A 22,158-nucleotide genomic window follows, 5' to 3' on the forward strand; every position below is an offset into this window, starting at 1 on the left:
CACACAAGGCAGGCATAATTCATGTGAGTGTGCAGAAGACAGCAACTAGCATGAGCTCCTAGGATCACACAGCAAGTCTGTCTACTGTCATGCATGTCTGTCAATGTTTTCTAGCATATCATTTCAATTTGCAATCTCTCTTTAAAGAACAACTGCTCTCAAATGAATGGGCAGCTGCCACCAGGGATTGAGAAGGGTTACTGGCCATTAGCAACTGGTCCAGCCTCCCTCCTTGTCTGGGACCTATTGACAGGTCTGCAGGGAAATAGCAGTTACATGTGAAACATTTTCTACGTTCATCAAAGGGAAAACAAAGAATTATCTGATTAGAAATGCACCATAACAGCCAAATGGGAAAAAGGAGCCAAAGCTCTGTCCTGCCCCTCTGTCCTTTTAACTCTGTCTTGCTCCATCTCAGACATCCAGCTTCCCATTACTTAAGTCTCTGAAAACCTCTTCCTGCCTTTATTGTTTTGCCAGTTGCTGCCTTCAATTTACTGCACTGATAAGTACTTCCCAGGCTGTAAATGTGTGGTCGAGATATTTCTGAAGCCAACCTATGTTTTGATTGTAGTCACAGGAGGAAAAGTCAGCTGAAAAACTGCTTTCACTACACAGAGAGGCCTCTCCTCACATGGGATAGGTATAGGTTGTGAATTCACTGGGAGAGATGTGATGTAATATATGGGCTAACAGCACTAAAGAAGAAAAAAATAAACAGGCACTTAACCTCCCCTTTTCAAAATGTAATAGCCTTCCTTTTGGTAGATGTAAAGTAACTGCAGTTGTTCCTCAGTTTGGGGAAAGTCAGAAATCAGAGTGAGAAATCAGATATGGTCATCAATGCTGGAAATAGCAGGTAAGTAGGAGGTGTTGAATTCTCCCTCCTGGTTTCTGTGACTGCAGATAATGATTCTGTCTTACCTTGATACAACACAGCTGCAGAGATGACCAATGAAAGAGTATGTTTTAACATATTGCTTTTTCAGACACTTAGCTATAATCTCTACTGTTTGGGTGACCAGCACAAACCCATAGAGCTTGATGGGGTTGAGAAGCTCCACAGGTGTCTGCGTTCCTGTGGCATAATTATAAAAGGTGGCAAGATGTTTGCAGCGTGGCTGTCTGCCAGTGTGGACTTAGAAGGTACTGTACCATGAGTAGATAGTCTACAGTAAGGAATAATTGGAAATTACAGAATGAGTGAAAAAGCTGCTTCTGAGGGAAAATCAATTTGGAAGCTATGGGTTTGTCAGACTGATAATTTGATATCAAACTTACTGAATTCTGATACAAGTTACATGCTCTTATGTTTCTTCTTTGCCTTAAAATTGATCGAAAAGTGGTGTGAAACTGAAAACAGTGCTGACTTTTAAAATTGTCATAACTCTTGGAATATTCAACAGTTTCAAAGAAGTCGGTAACCAGGGATTATGCTAGTATAGAAAAATTTTGGCTTAGTTACAAATAAGATGAAATGAACTTTGTGTGGGAAAAGGCAGATCTCCAAGATGAACATATCAGAAGGTCTAGGTGAATAGGGCCTGGGATTTTTTAGTAATCTAATTAATAAGTAAATGTGATTTTTCTAGCTTGTCTTTAAGAGAATATAGCTGACTAATGTAAATAATAATAAAATATTAAAATATTTCATAACAGATATATAGTAATAAATATACAGGGGTTTTGTCTTTCATAAGTAAAGGGTTTATTATTTCCCCATACGTTTTTTAAAATAACTAAAACCCCCATTTTTTCTTGGGATGGTCCAGCCTCACTAAAAGTATGTAACAGTGTAACCAGTCAAGAATACATGCTGATAAACTGTTTTTTTCCCCTGACTTGATGAGATTGACAAAGCAAACTTACTCTTGCAAGATGCTATATACAAGTCTACGAATAGAATAAAAATTAATTATGTTTTGCCAAGAGTTTCTCTGAAGGCTTACAGGCCTTACATTGAGTTAGACCATGTGGACTCTTACTGCTGTTGCTGTCCTCTCCCAATGGGTTACACTTTGGTGCTGGAGATCTCTAATAAATCTGAGGGGCAAAGATTCTCAGAAGAGCTGCATCCCCTGGTGTCATGCACATTAATCAAATGCTGCATATTTGTAATTTCATTTTTCCTTTACTGGGAAGAGCAAAACAATTTTTGTGACAAATCCACTGAGAAGTATCACTGTAAGTTTTCCTTCTTTTGAAAACAAACTAAAGTCTTCCTTAGCTTTCCCTTTTAACCTGAGAATGAAACCTTTGTTGTTTTTACAAATCCAGTTATCAAAGCTACCTATTATTTTAGGGGGGGTTATAAGTGAGGAAACCTGGGGAGGATTTTTTCCTGTTGTCTCTGAAATCATCCTGGTTATGTTTCACAGAAAGAATGCTAAACAAAATGCTATCTAAGCAGCTCAAGCCTTAATCAAGTGACTTGATGATTCCTGAAAGTATTTGGTCATGTGACTGTCCATTGGCATTCCTCATGATTTCTGTAAGCTTCTCTTTTATGTTAGGTCAGCATGTATTGTACCCCACATGCTAATTAATGAACTTATACAAGACATTATATGGCTCTGAGCTAACAGCTTGGTGGCCCATATGAGTGGATCTGTATAATCACTTGGTTTCTTACTCACAGCCCTATTCATTAAACATCTGTCCCCGCAGAACATGTTTAGATGTTTAGGGCCTGAAATAGTTTAAAATACCCTTCTATGTTAATTGGGTGACCCATGATGACCTGAAAGTAAATATTTAGCTCAGTGGAGCCGTCCTTCAAAATTAAGCATAGTAAAATACATTTTGAGAATTTGTAACTTGAATACTTTTGTGGTAAGGCACAAATACTCACCCCTTAGAGGCTATATTGGATGTAAATAGCAAGGTTTTGGCAGCAGGGGAGCTGCAGGTATGCCTCTGAAGGAGGAGGCCAGGTGCTGCCCTGTGTTGGACACAGCCACTTCCAGCTGTCTTTGCAAGGGACCCAGCATGGCTGAGCCCATCAGCTGAGTTGGTGGCACCTCTGTAAAAACATATAGAAGAAAAGGTAGAAAATTCTGAGGGGGAGGGAACACAGAGAGAGCAAGGGAATGGAGAGGAAGAGGAAAGAACATAGGGAATAATGAGGTCAGAGGACAGGGAGGTGCTCTGTGACAGAGCAGGTACTTCCCTGAAGAGACCGTGGCCATTGGTGAGTTCATGCCAGAGCAGGTACAGTTCTGAAGGGATTGTGGCCCATAAAGGACCCATGCTGGAGCATAGGACAAGAGTGAGAAGGAAGGAGCAGCAGAGAGAAACTGCTGACTATTGACCCTGACCTCCTGCACTGCTTAGTGTCTCACTAAAGGGACTCGGTGTAACCTGCAGCAATAGCAAGGGAGAAGGACAGGTGTCTGGAGTGAAGTTTCGCCTGTACTCTTTCCCAGTACAAAAATCAGTAACTAAATATTTATGTTAATTGTCAAAGAATTAAGTTTTACAGTGCTTACACTGGCTTTTGGTTGGCAAATGAAATGGAATAAGTAAAACTTTACCCTGTGGAGTCTATAGAGCTATAGAGTCACTGATTTCCCCTGTGCAGTGTCTGTTAGTAAGAGGATTGGCTTTAGTCATCCACCAGCAATGTATGTTTAACCATCCCCCTGTCCAGTCCTTTTTGCTGACGTCCCACTCTGTTTAGCGTCTTCTGAAGTTCTCCTTTGATCCTGAAAAAGAGTGAATCTAAGCAGTAGGGTGCAGACATTTGCTGTGGTTTATTGTATAACTACTATCTGATAGTGTGTAGAAAAGGTAAATGAATACCGGGAAGTCACATCAGATGAGTCCAATACTCATATATTTAATTTTCATTCCTCTCCTGCCCCCTCACCTCCCTTACTTCACGGAGCAGTGCCACAATCTCTCCCTTGTTCTGTGTCCTTGCTCCACATGACAATCATCGGAAGCCAGATGTGCTATCCTGCAGCCAGCTGCATGTGATGTTGAGGTCATGGACTGGGACAGAAGTGGCGGCATTAGGCTGCCTTATAGCCCAGTGTCACTGCCCTCTCCTACCTAGCACAGCTTCACCATGTGTCAGACACTGGAGAAACCTGATCATGTATGTCACTTGCTCAGAGTTTTCCAGAAACAGATTGTTTGTACGTTGATAAATAAACTGGTACTGACCAGCTACAGGAAATATGTGATTCCTGGGAGAGAATAAACTTCAGGAACCATGCAGTAGGCAATTTAAGACCTGTGTTGACTTGGGCCCAAACACGTGTCTTGATTGCACTTATGTAGGCAAAGATGCAGCACTTACGTGTTCCAGCTGGGATTCTTATTATGGTAATTACTAACTGATATGTGTGGAGACTAATCATAAGAAAGGGTCTTACCACAAGAGCCTCCTCTACATCTACAAGGTAGCAGATGAACTCTGTCCTGAAGAGCCTGCCCTGGACATAAGATTATGACAGAAAAATTATAGCAAGGGAAATTACCCTTAAATCTTCTCATGAGACTCTTGATTTCTTCTCAGCTTTTTTTTCTGCATACTGCTACTGATCTGATTTCCCTGTTCAGCTGCTCACATTTAGCACTCCTCCAGCAGCCAAGTGGAAGTTGTTTAATGCAAACATTCAGTGGAGTGTTGTGTAGGCTCCGAGGAGGGGGAGATGAGGGGAGGTCTGACTTAAAGCCCCAAGAATGTCCTAATCTTGTAAAGAATATGAGTCTCCTGTGTGCAAGCCTCTGGAAAGTTTGTGAATAAACTGAGGCTCATAGAGGTGCCTCTGTGTCACAGTTGGACTGTTTGTGTGTGGCTCTATTTATTGTCCCTAAGTAGAAGGAAAATAGCTCACTTTTAATTAATGGGGAAAATGCTACATGTACATTTACTTTGGCCTTGCTAAAAAGCTGTTCAAATTTCATTTTACTAAATAAATATTACTCTGTATGTCAAATTTAAGCCTATTTAAAACCAAATTATTGGGTTAGCTTGAATCTGTAACCAATATAACTTGCTTGAAATCCATGTAAGAGTGCCCACACAGGGATTTGTACTGGCTTGACATTTTCATATTAGTTAAACTGCTGTAGCTTGTAGGTGTGGACCTCCCCTTAGTAGTCTCCAGTAGTAATAATGATGTCTTTTGGTTTTACTAAGGACAGAAGACAACATTTAAAACTTGGCTTCATGCTGCCCACCCTGTTCACACCATTTGGTGTTTTTGCACAAGACCACAAGTTTGCTGGCAGGGTATCCTGCTTCTTCTAAAAACTAACGTATTACACTTGACCACATCTGTCACAGGAGCTCACAGCCTACACTTTTGTTTTAAGTTATCTGTCAAGACAGTCCACAATAGCACCATCTCAAGACTTTCAAAATGTTGAACAAAAAATGCAATTACACTGCACAAGAGTACTAAGGAAAGCCATCTGCTCAAAGTAATTGTGTGCATGTGGCAGTCAGGGTGATGGCAGGACTTGGAAGGGACTCTCTGTTCTGTAGTTTAGTCCATAACAAACTTCTAACCTCTGAGCACATCACTACAGATGTTTCTGTTTTCCCCCTTACTAGGAATGTGCATCCCATAATAGAAATATTTCATTAAATAAAGCATGACATGCCTAATACCCTCACTTGGTTCACAGGGATATTATGGTTGTATTTACTACCTAAATAAAGGGGGTCTCTTAGACAAAGCTGTTGACTTCAAGGGAGTGTTAAGGCCTATATTGGTCATATTTCTGCTGTTGTAGCCTTCACCCATTCCTGACTGTTGCTCTGAAACCCCTTTCTGGCACTTGGAGGGTTACTTGCAGTAGAGACTGTAATTTTAAATGGCATGATAAAGAAATGAGAATGGGTGACTGTGGAGGATTCTATGCCTCCTGTGTCCTTAACAGCCCCTGTGAACATCAGTAAACCTTGTAGGATTTGTAATTCCATCATAAGGGAAATTTTTTTTTCATTATAGTATGCAATCATTCCCTGACATATTGAGTGAGTTCTGATTTTCTTTTCCAGCTTTAACGAATCCTCCTGAAACAGCCAGATGGCAATGAGATGTTTCAGAGTTACACTGGGAAGCAGCTGGGGGCAGAGATTCTCTAGGTTATTCCAACTACACCTTTGGAAATCAATTTTTTTTATAATAGCCACATATTCCAAATATTTTTAATTCTTTACATGTAGAAAAACTCTGCTATGATTTTTTTTTATTTTTATTTTTGTGCTTTTCTTGCATTGAACCATTGATGGAACATAATTTATTTAATTTATGTGGATGACATTTATAGTTGTATTTTACTCATCCATCTCTGCAAATGTGGTTGGATACCATTGTGGCATGATATAGACAAGTTGTTTATTGTCCTAGTAGAACAGCGGTTCTTAATCGTACAAATGATGTAATGTTTGTGGTTGTTGGAGTCTGCAGTCAAGAGATGTGATAGCAGGTTTTGGCTCAGACCCAGTCAGCCAGTTCTTCATCCAGTGGAAATATTTTATTCTTCTTTTAGAAGTATTATTAGAATAATACTCTGACCTTCAGGGGTCAGATAGGCTGTTTAGAGGCTAGTACTGTAATGTCAGGACCTAGGTATATGCTACTTAAGTAGTTGTCGTATAATTGAAAAAAACCCAATGCAAGCCTGCAATTTTACATTGAGAATTACTTGTTGATTACTACGTGGCTGTCTTTATACTGTTGTCAAGAGAAGGCAGAGATGATACTCTTCTATGCTCTATTATGGATGATGGTAATACTTACAAAACTGAAAAGTCAGATCAAATCTTTTCCATTCCTACATTTCATGCCCAGCAATTTTCAAGGGATAGATAGAAAATGCAATAGCTTTTCTCCATTTTATTTTTGAAAGAGTTGATTAAAAACCATTTTTTCCTCTTGAAAAAAACACTAAGTCAGATGAAGATAGATAGCTGGCTCTGTGAAAATCACGCCAGTAATTTAAGCACTCGGAGGAGGATTTTGGGATGGACAAAAAGGAAAAACATGCCCAAGGTGGGATTCTAGCAAAAGTTAGCTGCCAAAGTGCAAAGTTGTGATCTTGAAAAACCCTGCTCAGCTGCTGGCTAACTCTCAAAGTAAGTAAACCAAGCAAATACTCTACTTACTTTTTTTCCACTTTAGATAAAGTCTTGGAAAGAGACTGAACCCAGGGTAACCATGGCTCGCGTGGCCTGACCAGTAAATTAGAGAGCCGTATATCTCTGGTTCACTTCAGACAACTTTAGGTTTTGCATGATAGCCCAGCTCTTGCAAGAAGGGTTGAGGCTGCCCAGCCTACTCCCAGAGCTAGCTGTTAAAATGCCTTCTGCTACGATGCAGAGAACAGGTTCAAAGCCAAGGACCAGAGCCCAGGTGTGTTCTCACCTCCCCCTTTTTCTTAGATGAGTGCTCTGACTGCTTACTGACATGTGAAAGGATTAATTTCCCCCTCAATTCGTAGCAGGTAGCAGCTCTGTGTGATTTCTGGGAAAGCAGCGTTCTATCAAGAAGGGGTTCTGCACTACCAAGTTCAGAGGAAAGTGCTTTCTTCTGGATGGGAGGAAGGGGCAGGATTTAATGCTTGTATCTCTCTGCTCTAGTTTTCTGTCTGCTGACTTGGCCTGCAGCACTGTGTGTGCACCGGCATGTAGAAACTCACTGTTCAGTGAGCTGTGTTTATGTCCTCCAGGGTCCTTCTCTCAGCTTCAAGGAAAAGAGCGTCATGCCTAAATCCATTGTTGGATGGGATCAGAAAGAACCTGGATGTAGGAACATATTGAAAAATAATAGCATGGAATCATAGAATTGTTTAGATTGGAACAGACAACTTTTAGATCATCAAATCCAACTATCAACCCAGCACTGCCAAGTTCACCACTAAACCATGTCCCCAAGTGCCACATCCACACGCTTTTTAAATACCTCCAGGGATGCTGACTCAACCACTTCCCTGAGCAGCCTGTTTCAAAGGAAGCCCTTTCCGTGCAGAAGTTTTTCCTAATATCTAATCTAAATTCCTCTCCTGGTGGAACTTGAGACCATTTCCTCTTATTCTGTTGCTTGTTACCTGGGAGAAGAGGCTGACCTCCACCTCACTTCAACATCCTTTCAGGTAGTCGTAGAGAGTGATAAGCTTTTCCCTCAGCCTCTCTTTTTCCAGACTAAACAACCCCAGCTCCCTCAGCTTGTCCTCATAAGGCTTGCATCCTTAGCTGAATGGTATATTTTGAAGGTCTTCCATGCAAAACACTGCTGCATGCTTAGAGCAGTCTCAACACCACAGGACTCTGAAGCGGGGTCTGTAGATAAATATTCAATGCATCCCAGCACTTTTCCAGGTGCTGGGATGCAGTGTGCTGTACTGCTAGAGCATCCCTGACATGTCAGTGGTCTCCTAAGTGGATCAGATGAGCAGCTTCCGTACGCCAACTCTGCCTGGGAGGTTGAGAGACTTCACTGATGGAGCTGCAGGCCAACCTTTACTGTTTGGCCTCAGCACCCGGCAGCCAGTCTGGGCATGGTCAGCTCAGTAGTGCAGACCTATCCTGAATGAGCAGCAACTTCTCCTCCTTCCAGGAGGTGGGAGTTGTGTCAGAATAGGTTGGCCCTTCCTTTTGCTGAAGAAGGAATATACCTGCCCACACCGTGGGTGTGAGCTAGTGGTTGAGGTGGTGACAGCAGGGCCAGCAAAGCTGCCATAGCCTGGTGTCACTTAGGTGGCTAGACCACAGTGGTGTTTCCAGGGCTGCAAGCTGACAGAGACCTAGCTTAGAGAGCATTGTGCTCGTTGTAACACTGGCCTTTGGGAGGGGTCAAGGTGAGTTAGTAAAAAGGATGAAGGATGCCAGTCCTACCAAGACTGAGTTTGCAGTACAAGGCCTGTGATATGGTGGGTTTGCAAAGTTTGGTATTTGTGGATGAATTAAAGCAGGTATATAGTTCATTAGTGCTTTGCATGACCAACATTAAAAAGTTAATGTTACAGGCAATGACTTCTGAAACTGAATTTCCCAAATTCTTGTATTGTTTCACTTCAAGGACTCTTTTAGTTCTGCTCTTGGCTTTTTTTCCTAGAGAAGTTGCTGGATGTACTTTTTATTGTTTGTCACATTTCAAACACTTGTTCTGGTCAGGCACTAGGGGGGCTTAGTCACAGATGGAGAACAAAATACTGATTTCTTCTCTTTTTTAAATAAAACCTGTAAAATTATTACTGAAAACTTGTAACAAAGTATTCTGTGCATCTTCAGGTAAATGATGTTTGATATTTAAATGCATAGAAGATGTACAGTTAAATTTAGAAGTTTCTGTATGTGTTCAGCTTTCAGTGACTGTTCAGCTACTACAGGAAGATTTATTTTAAAAAGCTTCAGGGGCTGATCTTCAGGTCCTTTAAAAAATTGCCTCCTAGTTTAATGTTTGCTATGAACTTCATTAAACACTTATGCAGTCTGTGCCAATTAAGACCATTAGCATTACCATGAACCAGTAACCTTAGGGGAAAAAATGGTTGTGCTTGAAAACATAAAAGCAGGGTTATTACAAAAAGTGACTTATCAAGTGTAAATAAGAATGACCTGAACAAAATGTGCGTCATTGTATGTGCATGCCCTCATTTACCATCTGGTTTCTGTTTTATGACCCTAGCTGCGGATTTATTTTGTGCTAGTGGACAAACAATTGGACAACACTTAGAAACACAAGCTGGAATGTAGGAAAAACTTACAGCAATCTTTCACATGCTCTGTATCATGTGGGGAAAAAGCAGTTTGCAGAAAAGATGAGTTGAACTGTAAATATTGCATCCTGATAAGTCTTCCATACAGTCGTAGAATATATAGTCATATAATTATGATTTTTTTTACTTTCCTCAGATTTTCATTGAAGTCCAACTAAGAATGCAACCAGCAAAATAAAGCGAAAAATCTAGGCATCTGAAGAAGCATCCTTCTACTTGGTGAAAATGTCTCTTATTTTTTGACAACTATTAAAGGACAATGGGGTCAAACACACTTGGGAAGTCTGCAACATTAGATGAGCTTTTGAACACTTGTATTGAAATGTTTGGTATGCTTTTTCAATATTTTGTTTTCTTGTTCTTGAAATTAATCTTATAAATATTGCTGTTCTCTAATTTAGCCAGTCTTTCTCTTGGCAAACAATATTTCTGTTCTGCAAAATTTTCCATGTTTCAATTTGTCCCAGAATCACCCAAGCCAGAATTTTAATCACATGCATACTGTATTAAATTTTCTTAATAAAATAATGCACAATGGTGGGTATGGTGGTTTTTAAAATGCTGGCCTTCACCAAGAGAAATGTTTAGTTGAATTATTCAAGGAGTTATTTCTGGCATTGATCTTTCTTTCTGGCATTGTCTTGAGTAGTTACACAGCTGTGTTTCTGACCAGTCATTTTTTCAAAGGTTTTCTGAATTATAATGTAATAATTTGCAAGAGTATGACTTAAGACTCATGTAATCTTTTTACTCTTATTAAAATGCGATGTACCAGGTCTGAGGGAAAGAAGTGATGAAAAAGACCTTGATCCATAACACCATTAATCATGATATATCTTACATTGCAGTCAGATGAGTTCATGGATGGGCTTAAATGCTTTGGAGTGGGACTTCGATTCACAAAGCTACATTTAGGTTGTCTTGAGATGCAGCAAATTTAGGTTGTTTTGAGATGCAGAACAGATCTTGATTGGAATGAAGTATTAATTTTTTTCCTGTGTGGAGAGAAACAAGTATCTAAAGGTGAGAGAGATTAAATAATTGAGGGATGGATTGATCTTGCTACTGACTGCAAGTGAATCCCCATATATCCATTTCTGTAGACCACCGTCAAACTTGTTGCTCTAGAATTTAATGGAAGTATTGGCAGAGCCCATACACTTGTTGGCTGTTGGAAATAGTAACTCTTCTTGTAGACACACACTCTTGACAAGTGTAGTCCATGTGTGATTCCTGTTCCAAACGTCGTATCATCTACTATCTTCTAATGACAGAGAACGATCTAACATTGCAGATGTTGGGGAAGACTGATGATAGTCCAGCCTGCCAGGGAATAACCCTTTGTGTAGTTTCAGTGTCTACATTGCAAAGACACAAGGGTCTCTGTAAGATAGTTGGAGATGGGACCCTGGGCACAGATATGAGGTGCTTTGCCATTGCATTCCTTAATGCAGATTCCTTTTTTAACAATTTAATTGTTAACTTAAAGCTATAAAGCTGCAATAAAATAAATATTGGAAGTAGTTTTATATAAATCATCTCCCCTCCCTTTTGGTGGGCTAATTTTGGATCTGTTCTGTGGATTACTGGCAGTGTCTTTGTATAACATTTAGCACAGTGCTGTCCATGCCCTATGTTTTTAGCTATGGCCAGTTATCTACACTGTTTTGGGGGTTTTTCTCTGTTTAAATAACTGTCACTGCATTCTAGCAATAGTTACTACTAAAGGAGTATTTTGTGCTTTGCTTTGTTTTCCTACCTCTTTGGTAGGTAATGAGCTAACATTTTCACTTTTGATCACTTCTATCTGACTCTGCTTGAAGAATAAAAGCTCCCTTCTGTTATAATGTGGTTAACTCATTGTTTCTCTTTTGCAGATGACAAAGGAAACCAGTGCTCCAGCCATTTGCCAAGAACCTTTCTTTTAATGCATCGTTGGTATCTGCCTTCGACAGAGCTGGCTGGCAAACTCCTGTCCACATATCCTTTCACAAAGTATTGCAAATCCACATTACAGCATCAAAAGCAGATTGTTTCTGTGACTGCATGTAAAAATATGTCAATTAATTAGTGACAAACAAGGTTTAGACGTGAATTTTTTTCAACCTAAAAGATGGAAGTTTGTGAGTTTCTTTATGCTACTGCTTGTAGAGTTTTTCCATATGTACAAGAATATTGACTCGCACTTTACACTAACTTTGAATAACTGCAAATTTGTGGCCAAGATAACTTTTCAAATGTATCACAGCAGGCTGGAAGTACTATGAACTATGACTGGTATGTAAGCACTTACATGTGATTTATACCTCTTAAATCATAAGTATTATCATATTTGGTTAGTCAGAACTGGCAAGAAACCTTTCAACAGAATATTCAGAATAGTAAAACAGAGGCATTTTTGTTAGGGGAAAAAAAGTTGGCAGCCAGAAAACAGTCTTTGTCCCCTAAGATGCTGTGAAAGTGAATGAAATATCAGAGCATACTGTGTTTTACTCTAGAAGAAAAGTTTGATACTGTTTTTAATTCAACTGGTTTAGTGTCAGTCCCAGTGAATAAAACAACATTACTGAATCAAGGCACACAAAGCTTTCTTTAATTAACATACATATAGAGATGCCAGTGGGGAGAACTGCAATGAATTCAGATTGAAAATCTGCTACTTCATGAGGTAAATGCACTTCTAGTCCTCTAGCATTTTGGTTTTATGCTTCTGCTAATACTATCAATGTAATTTATCTTGTTTGTGGGTTTTTTACTTGATCTCTAGTCTACAGTGAAGGGTGAATTTCTGTGTGTTGAAAATAATTAAGCTGAGCCATCCAACTTTTAAAGACACTTAACAGCATTGAGCTTAAAAGCCGATTGAAAACTTGTGCTATGATTTATCTGGCGCATGAGTGTGATATCTCTTAGAGGGAGAGAGGTTGAATGCCACACAGAGGAGAGACACCTTTTGCTTCCAGATGTAATCTAGTGTGGGAAAGGAAGATTGTTTCTGGACTTCAGTTCATGCAACCCCTACATAATTTATGATGACAGGAGTGTGTTAGTAATGCCAAAGTTGTTACAGGTCGGTTGTGTTCTGAACCTTTCGCTGATTGCTCTGACCTTGTTTCTATGGGAAAGCTTTCATGTGTTAGGCTGTTTTGTGTAGGAACACTTCCCTGTAAAAGAGAAAGCATGAATTTTGAAGTTAACACGGTATAACCTGCTTCCTTTAAACAATTGTGTTACAGTTACATCACTGAGAAGAAAGGTGAGAGGAGTTACGAAGAGCAGAACTGATAAAGCCTTTTCCATGCCCTCTTAAAGCAGAGGAGGCTTACATGGTTTACATGTAAGCCTACATGGATTACATCTGGTTTACACAGTTATTGTAGTAGAATTGCCACTCAAATTCACATTTTCATTTTCATTGAAAAATCTCTTCTGAGCAAACGAAGTGTCTCACTTGAACAAGGGCTAAGTGCAAGTGTCATTCGGGTGTTCTGGCAGCATGAGTTAAGACATTTTTGTGTGTGTCACCTGAGATATCATTTTAATTTTGCATTTCAATAGAATGCTGCTTTGCTGTGCAGTGGTGAGTTAAGCAAAGAAAATTATAAGATAAAGTGGCTTTTGCCGCTTCAGTGTCACAGATAATTACTGAAGCAATAGGATGAGGTAGTCCATACTCTGCCCAAAGACAAGTGGGTCTGAAATGTGTCCTATGAAATAAAATGTATGTACATGTATGCAGCCACTGAACGTTATGCCTAAGTCCCTGGGCATCTCTTAACTGTTGTCTATGGATTTCAGATACTGGATTTTGGAATTTCCTGCGGAGTTTAACTTGGATCTTGGGCTGATTCGTTTGACTGAAGAGTTTCGAGAAGTAGCCAGCCAGCTCGGATATGACGATCACATCCATCTTATTGATATCTCCAGCATGTAAGGATGTCATGAGCTACAACATCTTTGTGTCTGTAACAGCAAAATTCTAGTTCTGTACAAAATATAAAAATATTAAGGGCCATCTTGATCCTGAAAGATCAAAAAACCAGTTGCAAAATATATTGTCTTTAAATTTGAAGCTACTAAAAATTTGAAATTCTAGTTACAGTTTCACAGTAAAGAGAAGACTCTTATCTGTGTGTAAGTTTTTCATATAAACAGGAGATAAATTATTTTCCTGACAAAGCTAGTGCCAATTAAGTGATTAAAGTTACTTTTTTTTCTATACGTTTTCATACAGAATAACAACTAACGCAGTGACTGGTATACTGTGTAAATCTTAGATTTCCTCAGGGAAGCTTTTTTGTTCTTTCATCAGTAATCTGGTTTTTTTTGTAGTGGCTTTCTGTGTACTTCTTTTCTATGATTTAACTGGATAATCTTTAGCATTCACATTTGTAGTTCTATTGCATCCAAATGATTACACTACTGTTTCCTTGACATGCTGAAATAAAAGTTACCTTTTAAAAATCACTAGGTAGGCTTTTGTATCTTACCTGATATTATAGATTTTCTTTTAGAATATGACATATGCATGGTGATTTCTCTTCATTGAAAAATGTCCTAGTAACCTGGAAGGACAGCACTACTAATGTCAATGAAGGTTGCAAGACTTCCTTCAGGAACAGTACCAATGAAATCACACGAATATTGCCTCTTGAATATTCATTTTAAAATATTGACCTACTTAACATTAAAAATTACCATTTTTAAGGATAACATCCTTCTGCTCTTTGAAGTGCTTTCACTGTATATGGGTAGGAATTATTCCATTGCTTGCAAGCAAATGATTTTCCTTTTTCCACCCACTTCTTACTGTTTTGTTAGTTGTTTGGCTGTTTCTGTTGTTCCATTATTTCAGGGACCTGTGGTCTTACAGAGTGAAAATTAATCCTTGATGTTATGCAATTATATTTTTATTTTGTATCAGAATTTGGTATTTCCAAAGCATCTTTAATTATGGCTTCCTGTACCATGGGGAAAAATTAGTTGTCCTTTTGTTGTGTTAGAAACCTGCTATTATTTATCATTCGCAGTAGTGCGTCCAAAACTCTTTATTTTCCGTTATGCTCCTGAACAGGTCTTAGTCAGAGTGTTTGTTATGTGCTGGATGTCACAGATCAGAAAACTCATGGTCTGTCTATTGGTAATTTTACACAAATATGTTTCACCTGTGGGCTACACTCACATATACCCAAACAGAATTGAGACTTATACCTATTCTGTTGCAGTCCTTCCTATGACTGGATGAGAAGAGTTACACAGAGGAAGAGAATTTCCAAGAAAGGAAAAGCCTGCCTGCTGTTTGACCATTTGGAGCCTATTGAGCTAGCTGAACATCTCACTTTTCTGGAGCATAAATCTTTTAGGAGAATTTCTGTAAGAAGCCTACAACTTTGTCACTTGCAATTAGGAGCCTGTCTTTAAGAAGCGTTCACGTGGTTTAACATTTATGACTTTTTTTTCCTCAACATTCCAATGTAGTAAATCTTTATAACTCCTCATATGATGCACATAGCCGTGGCTGCACCAGCACTTTCTAGACCTTTTTCATAACTGATGCTTTTAGTGACAAAAGCTAATTTTGTGGAGAAATTCTGGGCAAAAATCACTGATAAAAGCTACAGTAGCCATGTCACAGCAATTGATTAATAGTATTGTCAAAAATCTTCACGTGTTTTCTTTTTCCCTTTGAAGGAAATAACTAATTACTGTTCAGAAAACAACAGAGTCTTTGCAAAGAATATTTTAAGAGACTGAGATATACATTGTCCTTCTGTAGTCTCTGTTCACTCCCAACCACTTATTCAGAAACTGTCCTTTCATCTGCCAACTTCAGTCTGGGGGGGGATCTCAGGAGGCCTCTAGGCCAACCCCCTGCCCAAAGCAGGGTCAGCTCTGAGGTAGATCATGTTCCTCAGAGACTTAGGCAGTTGGGTCTTGAAACCCTTGAAACCCTGCAAGAACAGAGGCTGCACAACTTCTCTTTCCTACTTCTACTATATAGGCATTGAGGGAAATTCCGGTACAGTTGCTTCTTTTCATATAGGATTGTACATGGACAAGAGGCAAAAATGGATGAAAATAAAAGTAGAAGCTATAACAAAACAAATGTGTAAGCCAAATGCCAAAAAAAGTGCTGATTTCTGCTGGTAGATATCCATATGAAAGGGTCACATGATGCCACTGTCTTTGGTGGGAAATGCAAGCAGTAAGTCCTTAAGATGACAAATGAGATTTTTTTGAATGTGTTTAGGAGCATGAAAGAAATCAAACTCCAAAACTAAGAAAAATATATGAGGTTTTTTGTTTGTTTTGAGAGAGGAAGGAAAAAGAGATCAATGAGGACCTGAGACCAGCCTAAATAGAATAACTTTTGATGTAGTTTAATAATGTTCAAAAGTTAATTACTCTAGACTTTAAATCATGGGAAAACACCCTACCATTATCTGTGCAATGCTAACCTCAAAGAAGGAGGGAAGGACAGGAAAAAAGGCATGGATTTCTAATTAGATTTAAGATATGTTTTAATTCTCTTGGAATTCCAGAAAGAAAACTAAAACTTGCAATGAATTTTCCTTTTTTCTTTGCTGTTTCTAGTTTGTCTCTTAATTCTTCAGCTTGAATTTTGCTGTCTCAGAAGTTTCTCTGCAACCAATGAGAGTTAATTATGCTTGTACTACTTGTCCTCTGAAAGATATGTAATTGTAGAACGTGATTAGTCTGAATTCTGTCTGGCTTTACCTATTTAAAAAATAAATGGAGAAAGAAGGGCAGTGTTAACTATAACAGTAAACATTTAAAATTATCTGAACACTAAAATACTGTTTAACTGCAGCTCTGAGACAAGTATCTGCCCTCGTATGTCCTCTAGCAGGCTGGTTTTGATCAGCTAAGACCAAGAATCCCATCTTGCCTGGCATTGCTAGCAACTTCGTACTCAAGCTAAAGTTATGTCATAAGCTACTGCAAATCTCTCTTTAAGGGACAACTGAAAAATGTTTTCCAGACATTTAGGGAAATTTAATTCGTGGGAGCCTATAGAGTATCATGCCTTAATGATGTCAGAATAAAATGTTGTGTTGAGTAAAATAGGGGAAAGAGGAAAGTAGCAATCATGCTCATTATGCATACACAGGTTTCTATATTTCCTGACATACAAACAAGTTGTGAGTTGACATTTAAGTAAGAAATGAAACAAAAAAACCAACAAACAGCTTTTAAGAAAGAGCTGTTGTGCTGTGGGGTCTAATGACCCTGAGTCATGGTCACTTTCTAAATAAGAGGAGCTTTAAAAAGAAAAAATGATCAAAGTTTCAAATTGATTCTTCTGTTGTCTGCCATTTTACTGAAAATGCCTTTTCTCTATTAGTTCACAGACTACCAAAGCTATGTGATCCATGGCTGCTTGGAGAACAATCCTACTTTGGAGAGATCTATTGCTTTATTTAATGGTATCTCCAAATGGGTCCAGCTCATGGTTCTCAGCAAACCAACACCACAGCAAAGAGGAGAAGTAATCACAAAGTTCATCAATGTTGCACAGGTAAGTCTTGCGTATGAGTCTTTTTCTTCCAGTATAAAGCAGTAATATAAATAAAGATTGCAGTAAGCAAATTAGCTGATGCTCTTTGTGCTGTTTCGTCAGTGAATAGCCTGTTCAATATCACTGAAGGTTATTTGTTCAGGTGTGGCATGTCCGCATTTTTTAACTAGTAGACATAACTATACAACAATTTTTCTTTGTTGTATGCTAGCTGGCAACTGTCACTATTGCATGTTTCTTGTTGAGCTAAGCTAAGTAAAAAACAAAATGCAGAACCGTTCTGTTGCATCCCCTGATTTCTGCTTTGGCCATGATAGGTTGTCTCCTTTAGCATGTTGTGTGACACTAAATAGCTGATACATGTATTTCCTTAACTTTTAAATATGCATGATCAATCTCTCCTGCAGAAGCTCCTTCACCTCCAGAACTTCAATACACTGATGGCTGTTGTGGGAGGCCTAAGCCACAGCTCTATTTCTCGCCTGAAAGAAACTCATTCTCATTTGTCTTCAGAAGTCACAAAGGTATGGTGGACTCCAGAATACAGACATATTGAGCCTAATATCACCTCTTTGAGGTCTGATGGGTTCTGCACTGCAGGTGTCTCACCAGCACAATATTTGGATCGTGGCAGGACATCCTAAAAGATGGTTTGGTTGCATTCCCCTCAGTGGAGCAGGATAAGCTTTAACTGCCTTTGCCAGAGAGGAAAATAACACTATGGACACCCTGACATGAGATGTGCTCATTTAAAACAGATAAAGGGAATGTTATGAATGCTTTCACAGAGACTTGCTTCTCTGGCTATTTGTAGGACTGGAACGAAATGACAGAGCTGGTCTCTTCCAATGGAAACTACTGCAACTACCGCAAGGCTTTTGCTGACTGTGTTGGCTTCAAAATTCCTATTTTAGGAGTCCATTTGAAAGACTTGATTGCTGTCCATGTCATTTTCCCTGATTGGATAGATGAGAACAAAGTTAACATAGTGAAAATGCAGCAGCTTTCCATCACCTTGAGTGAACTGGTTTCCCTGCAAACTGCTTCTCATCATTTAGAGCCTAATATGGATTTAATTAACCTGCTAACCGTAAGTATTGAGCATGTTTCAATTCACTGCTGTTATTCAGATGTTGAGTGTCAGTAAGAATATTCATATCTATAAAGGTAAGTGCATATCATTGTTCCAGTTTTGAAAAAGAAAAGGGAGAGAATTCAAAACAGAAACAAGTTCACATTAGAGGTTAACGAAGTCAAAGAGAGTTACTGTAGTATGTGATGGTTGGAAGCACAAATAGTGTTGTTATAAATTAATTATTTTGAGAATGACAGAAAGAGGGCTGTATTTATGTTAGGAGAAGCAAAAACTAAGTTCTGACTACTTAGAATTGAGGCTTATGTCTCCTGTGAAAGAGTGGGTGACGTTGATATGGACACACAAGTGAAATTTCAACTTGAGCATCATTCTGTTCTTGCTGCCCTGTGCTTTCCATGTGACACAATACCTTTCCTATCCAGTAAATAAAATGTTCTTGAACGTTTTTAAGCAGCCACTGCAACTCTTCCTCCTTTCCCCTCTCCTTTCCCCTTGTTAATGAGGACATTTCAGGAGTTTTGAAACTTGCATGCACAAGTTAAAAATAAGAATTTGAATGTCCCATTTCAAACCAAAGGAAAATGAGATCTCAAAAAGGCTGTGTAAAACTTTTTTTTTTAACTAAAACAAAATATGCCATTTTGAGAAATATTACACTTTATTCCAAAATGTTTTGAAGTGTGGAGCCTGAACCATCAGGCCAAATCCTGTTCCTATTGAAATGTAGTTATTTTAGCACTGGTCTCAACTGCAGCAGTGTTTGATTCAGCACCACGATTTGTTCAGGTCATGGGCAAAACCTGGCATCTTGGAATTAAAAGTAAAACCTGGGAAGCTTGAAGAATAAATCATACTGTTTTTTATAAAATAATTGATCTTGCAAGCAAATGAAAGTCACCTGCTCACCTGAGAGTAGTCTGAAAAATGTCATGTTATATAAAGGACTTTCTTAATATGTAATCAGTTGATGCTGTTTCTGTTCTTGTTATTTAATTTTATCTTTCAGATCTCTAATCCATACAAGAAAATTTATTTGCTTTCCTTAAATCAATGTAATTCTTTTAAAAATAAACTTAGAACTAAACAAGGTCTGTGTGTAAATAGGGCAAATTTGAGAATTTTTCCACTGTTTGTTTTGTTGTATGGCATGAACTTCTTGAGACCATGTTTTTCTCTTTTAGATGACAGAGAAAAATCAGATCAAAAGCCAGGGAAATAATTTTATTATCTCTGAATAGCTGTTACCAAAACAGTCAATGTCTCAGTGTTGTCCCCCACTGCCTGGGGAGATGGGAACCAAATTCCAGTTTCTCCTGTCATGTCACAGACTGGAGGTGACTCTCATTACCTAACTCATTATAGGTAAATGCCTTCACTGGAAGTCACACTGGGAGGAGCCTTGGATTTTTTCCTTCCATGTCTTACTTCAAAATGCTCTAAAATATGCATGTCTAGAAAGTAAGCAGTGTTTATAATTTGTGATGGATTTATGCTAGAACTGATCAGGTACAGAACTTTACTCTATGGAGGCTGACAAATATGAATCTGAGCTACCAAGTTGGTGTGGGTATACCCATGGCTTCATTGTAATGAAGATCGGGAAAATTTGGAGGAATAGGAAAACCTTTCTCCGGTTGAACCTTTTGTGGAACAAGTCCTAATCCTGGTTAGCTGGACAGAGAAGAGAAACACCCTATGTTGACCACTGCAGTGCTCCCTTAATTTAAATTTTAGACTATAAAGGTAGACATTTATTGTCTTTTTTTGGTTTTTTACTGATTGAGAGTTGATTTCTTGTGACACTCTTCCCCTTCCTGATCATTTCTTACAAACTTGGCTGTGAGTTGCGGGGAAGTGGAACCTCAGGCTTTAGGGAACTGAGCAATAAAATAGTAAGTCCAGAAGGGCAGAAATTAGACAATGTGAAGTGAGAGATGGAAGCTGAACTGCTGCTGCCACTTTCATTAGCTGTTCTCTCTTTTTGGTGACAGGCTGCTTTCCAAAAGGAGCAGAAAGCTTCACATTTTTCTAAGGCCTTGTAGGTTCATATTCATCATTACATCAATCTGAGTTCATATAGTATATCTAGTTTTCCTTTCTAAAATAGAAATATTTTTCTTGGTTTTTTTTTTTTTTCACCAAAATGACAGGGATCTTATTTGTATTTTTGTATTTAATTCAGTGTATTTCATTTACCATGAGAAGTAGTTGTGTACATGATGGGTAGTTCATCGCTTAAGATGATCTGATATATTAATTCATAATATAACTCTGCTGTTTTTGTTATATTTAAGCCATTCTGATTGTAATAAATGAAGTTGCATGATGCAATGTTGATTCAAGACCTGATCATAGGCTAGAATTAACTTGTTCTGCTTTTTACCTGTTAGCATGATTCCATGGTTGTACCTTTATGTAATGATGGTGACAGCCATAGATATCTAGGTAGACAGCTGTGGGTGTTCTAAAACCTTTCCAGGGTAATTCTCTCTTCATATTAGTGTGGTTGTGTATCAAGTACATTTGATAGTGTGGGAGTTTTGATATAAGATGGTAACTTCTGGAAAGGAAAAAACCTGTATTTCTACAAAAAGTTCCAGAGTTTTGGTATGTATCATAATATGAATATTCTCGTTTTTCTTCCAGTATATAGGTTTTGTCCTCATCTATGCATATGAATACAATACTTTTCTTTTTTTTTTACAGTGGTCTCTCAAACAACGTAAGTCCAGTAATAATGGACTTACATAGTAGATTAAATGTTTCTATCTATCTTTTTGTTAAACACAAAGTTTTAAATTAGAGGCTGGAGTCAGAGAAAGAGGAGAAGAAAAGGATTGCAAATCAAAGCTGACAAGAGCTGATAACTAAAAATAGTTGACCTTGCTATGTGTAAATGGTCTTTTAGCAAGCAGATTTAGCCTCCCTTGCTACCAAAGTCATCTTGAGTTTTCAGAACCTGAAGAATTAACTATTCTTTTTATTCCTAGGTCTTTCCTCTCTAATTTAAACTGTAAAATTTTTTCACATCTTTGCCTTATTTAGAGAAACTCCCTTTCAAATCTGGTAAAGGCATCTAAATGCATAGAGTGCTTTTCATTTGCATGTGAATCGGCTGACCCAACTATTTGTTCACTTCTGCTGTTTTTCCATTAAGCAGCTTCTATCTGGGCAAGCTTTTAGTAGGTGTCTTGTCCTGATAAGCAATGTGTAAATCTCTTGCCTGGCCTCCCTCCCTTGCAGTGTTGCCTTTTACACCATGCTTAGCAAGTGCTAACAGCCTGGCCTGTGCTTGCTTGACAAGTAAATCACTGGGTGCTGGTTTGCTAGTCCAACAACTTGCACAAAAAGATAAAATAGATATTTCATGGGCATGTGGGGAAATGCCCTGTTTCTTCTCTTCCTCAGTGGTGGAGCCTCATTTGCTCTGGGGGAGCTGATACCTTTCAAGTGGTTTAGAAATGGTGATGTTTGGGGAGCCTCTGTTAAGAGCTATGAAGGGAGAGCATGGCTTAAAAGCTGGAGTGAAAGCCTGATGGTAAACTTCAGGCCACCTGGTCAAGGGGCTTACAGCCATTTTTCAGATGCTATTGTGTGTATAGACCAAAAGGGTGAATGGGGAACAATAGGTCTCTGGCTTCAGTGGTAGCTGCTGAATGATCAACGGTTTGGAAAGCTGATCTTCTCTAGTCTTAAATGTCTGCACACAAACTTAGAAGTCTGCTTCCCCCCATTCCCAACCCTCTCCACCCCACCCCATCTTGTTGTTGGCATAAAAAATCAG

General features: G+C 38.7%; 1 protein-coding gene across 3 annotated transcripts in view; it reads left to right on the top strand.

Moving 5' to 3' along the window:
* RASGRP3 (RAS guanyl releasing protein 3) overlaps positions 1-22,158 on the top strand; it is a 59,652-nt gene that overhangs the window by 19,175 nt on the left and 18,319 nt on the right. For all 3 annotated transcript variants that reach the window (XM_027682101.1, XM_027682102.1, XM_027682100.1), the window contains exons 2-9: positions 9,875-10,067; positions 11,616-11,718; positions 12,344-12,406; positions 13,537-13,668; positions 14,964-15,111; positions 17,105-17,278; positions 17,686-17,802; positions 18,093-18,368. In XM_027682101.1, the coding sequence (XP_027537902.1) occupies positions 9,998-10,067; positions 11,616-11,718; positions 12,344-12,406; positions 13,537-13,668; positions 14,964-15,111; positions 17,105-17,278; positions 17,686-17,802; positions 18,093-18,368 (1,083 nt within the window). In that variant the 5' untranslated portion in view covers positions 9,875-9,997. The remainder of the gene's footprint in view (positions 1-9,874; positions 10,068-11,615; positions 11,719-12,343; positions 12,407-13,536; positions 13,669-14,963; positions 15,112-17,104; positions 17,279-17,685; positions 17,803-18,092; positions 18,369-22,158) is intronic.

This window comes from Neopelma chrysocephalum, unplaced genomic scaffold (assembly GCF_003984885.1).
Source record: "Neopelma chrysocephalum unplaced genomic scaffold, ASM398488v2 Primary Assembly neopelma1_61c, whole genome shotgun sequence".
Classification (NCBI taxonomy): Eukaryota; Metazoa; Chordata; class Aves; order Passeriformes; family Pipridae; genus Neopelma; species Neopelma chrysocephalum.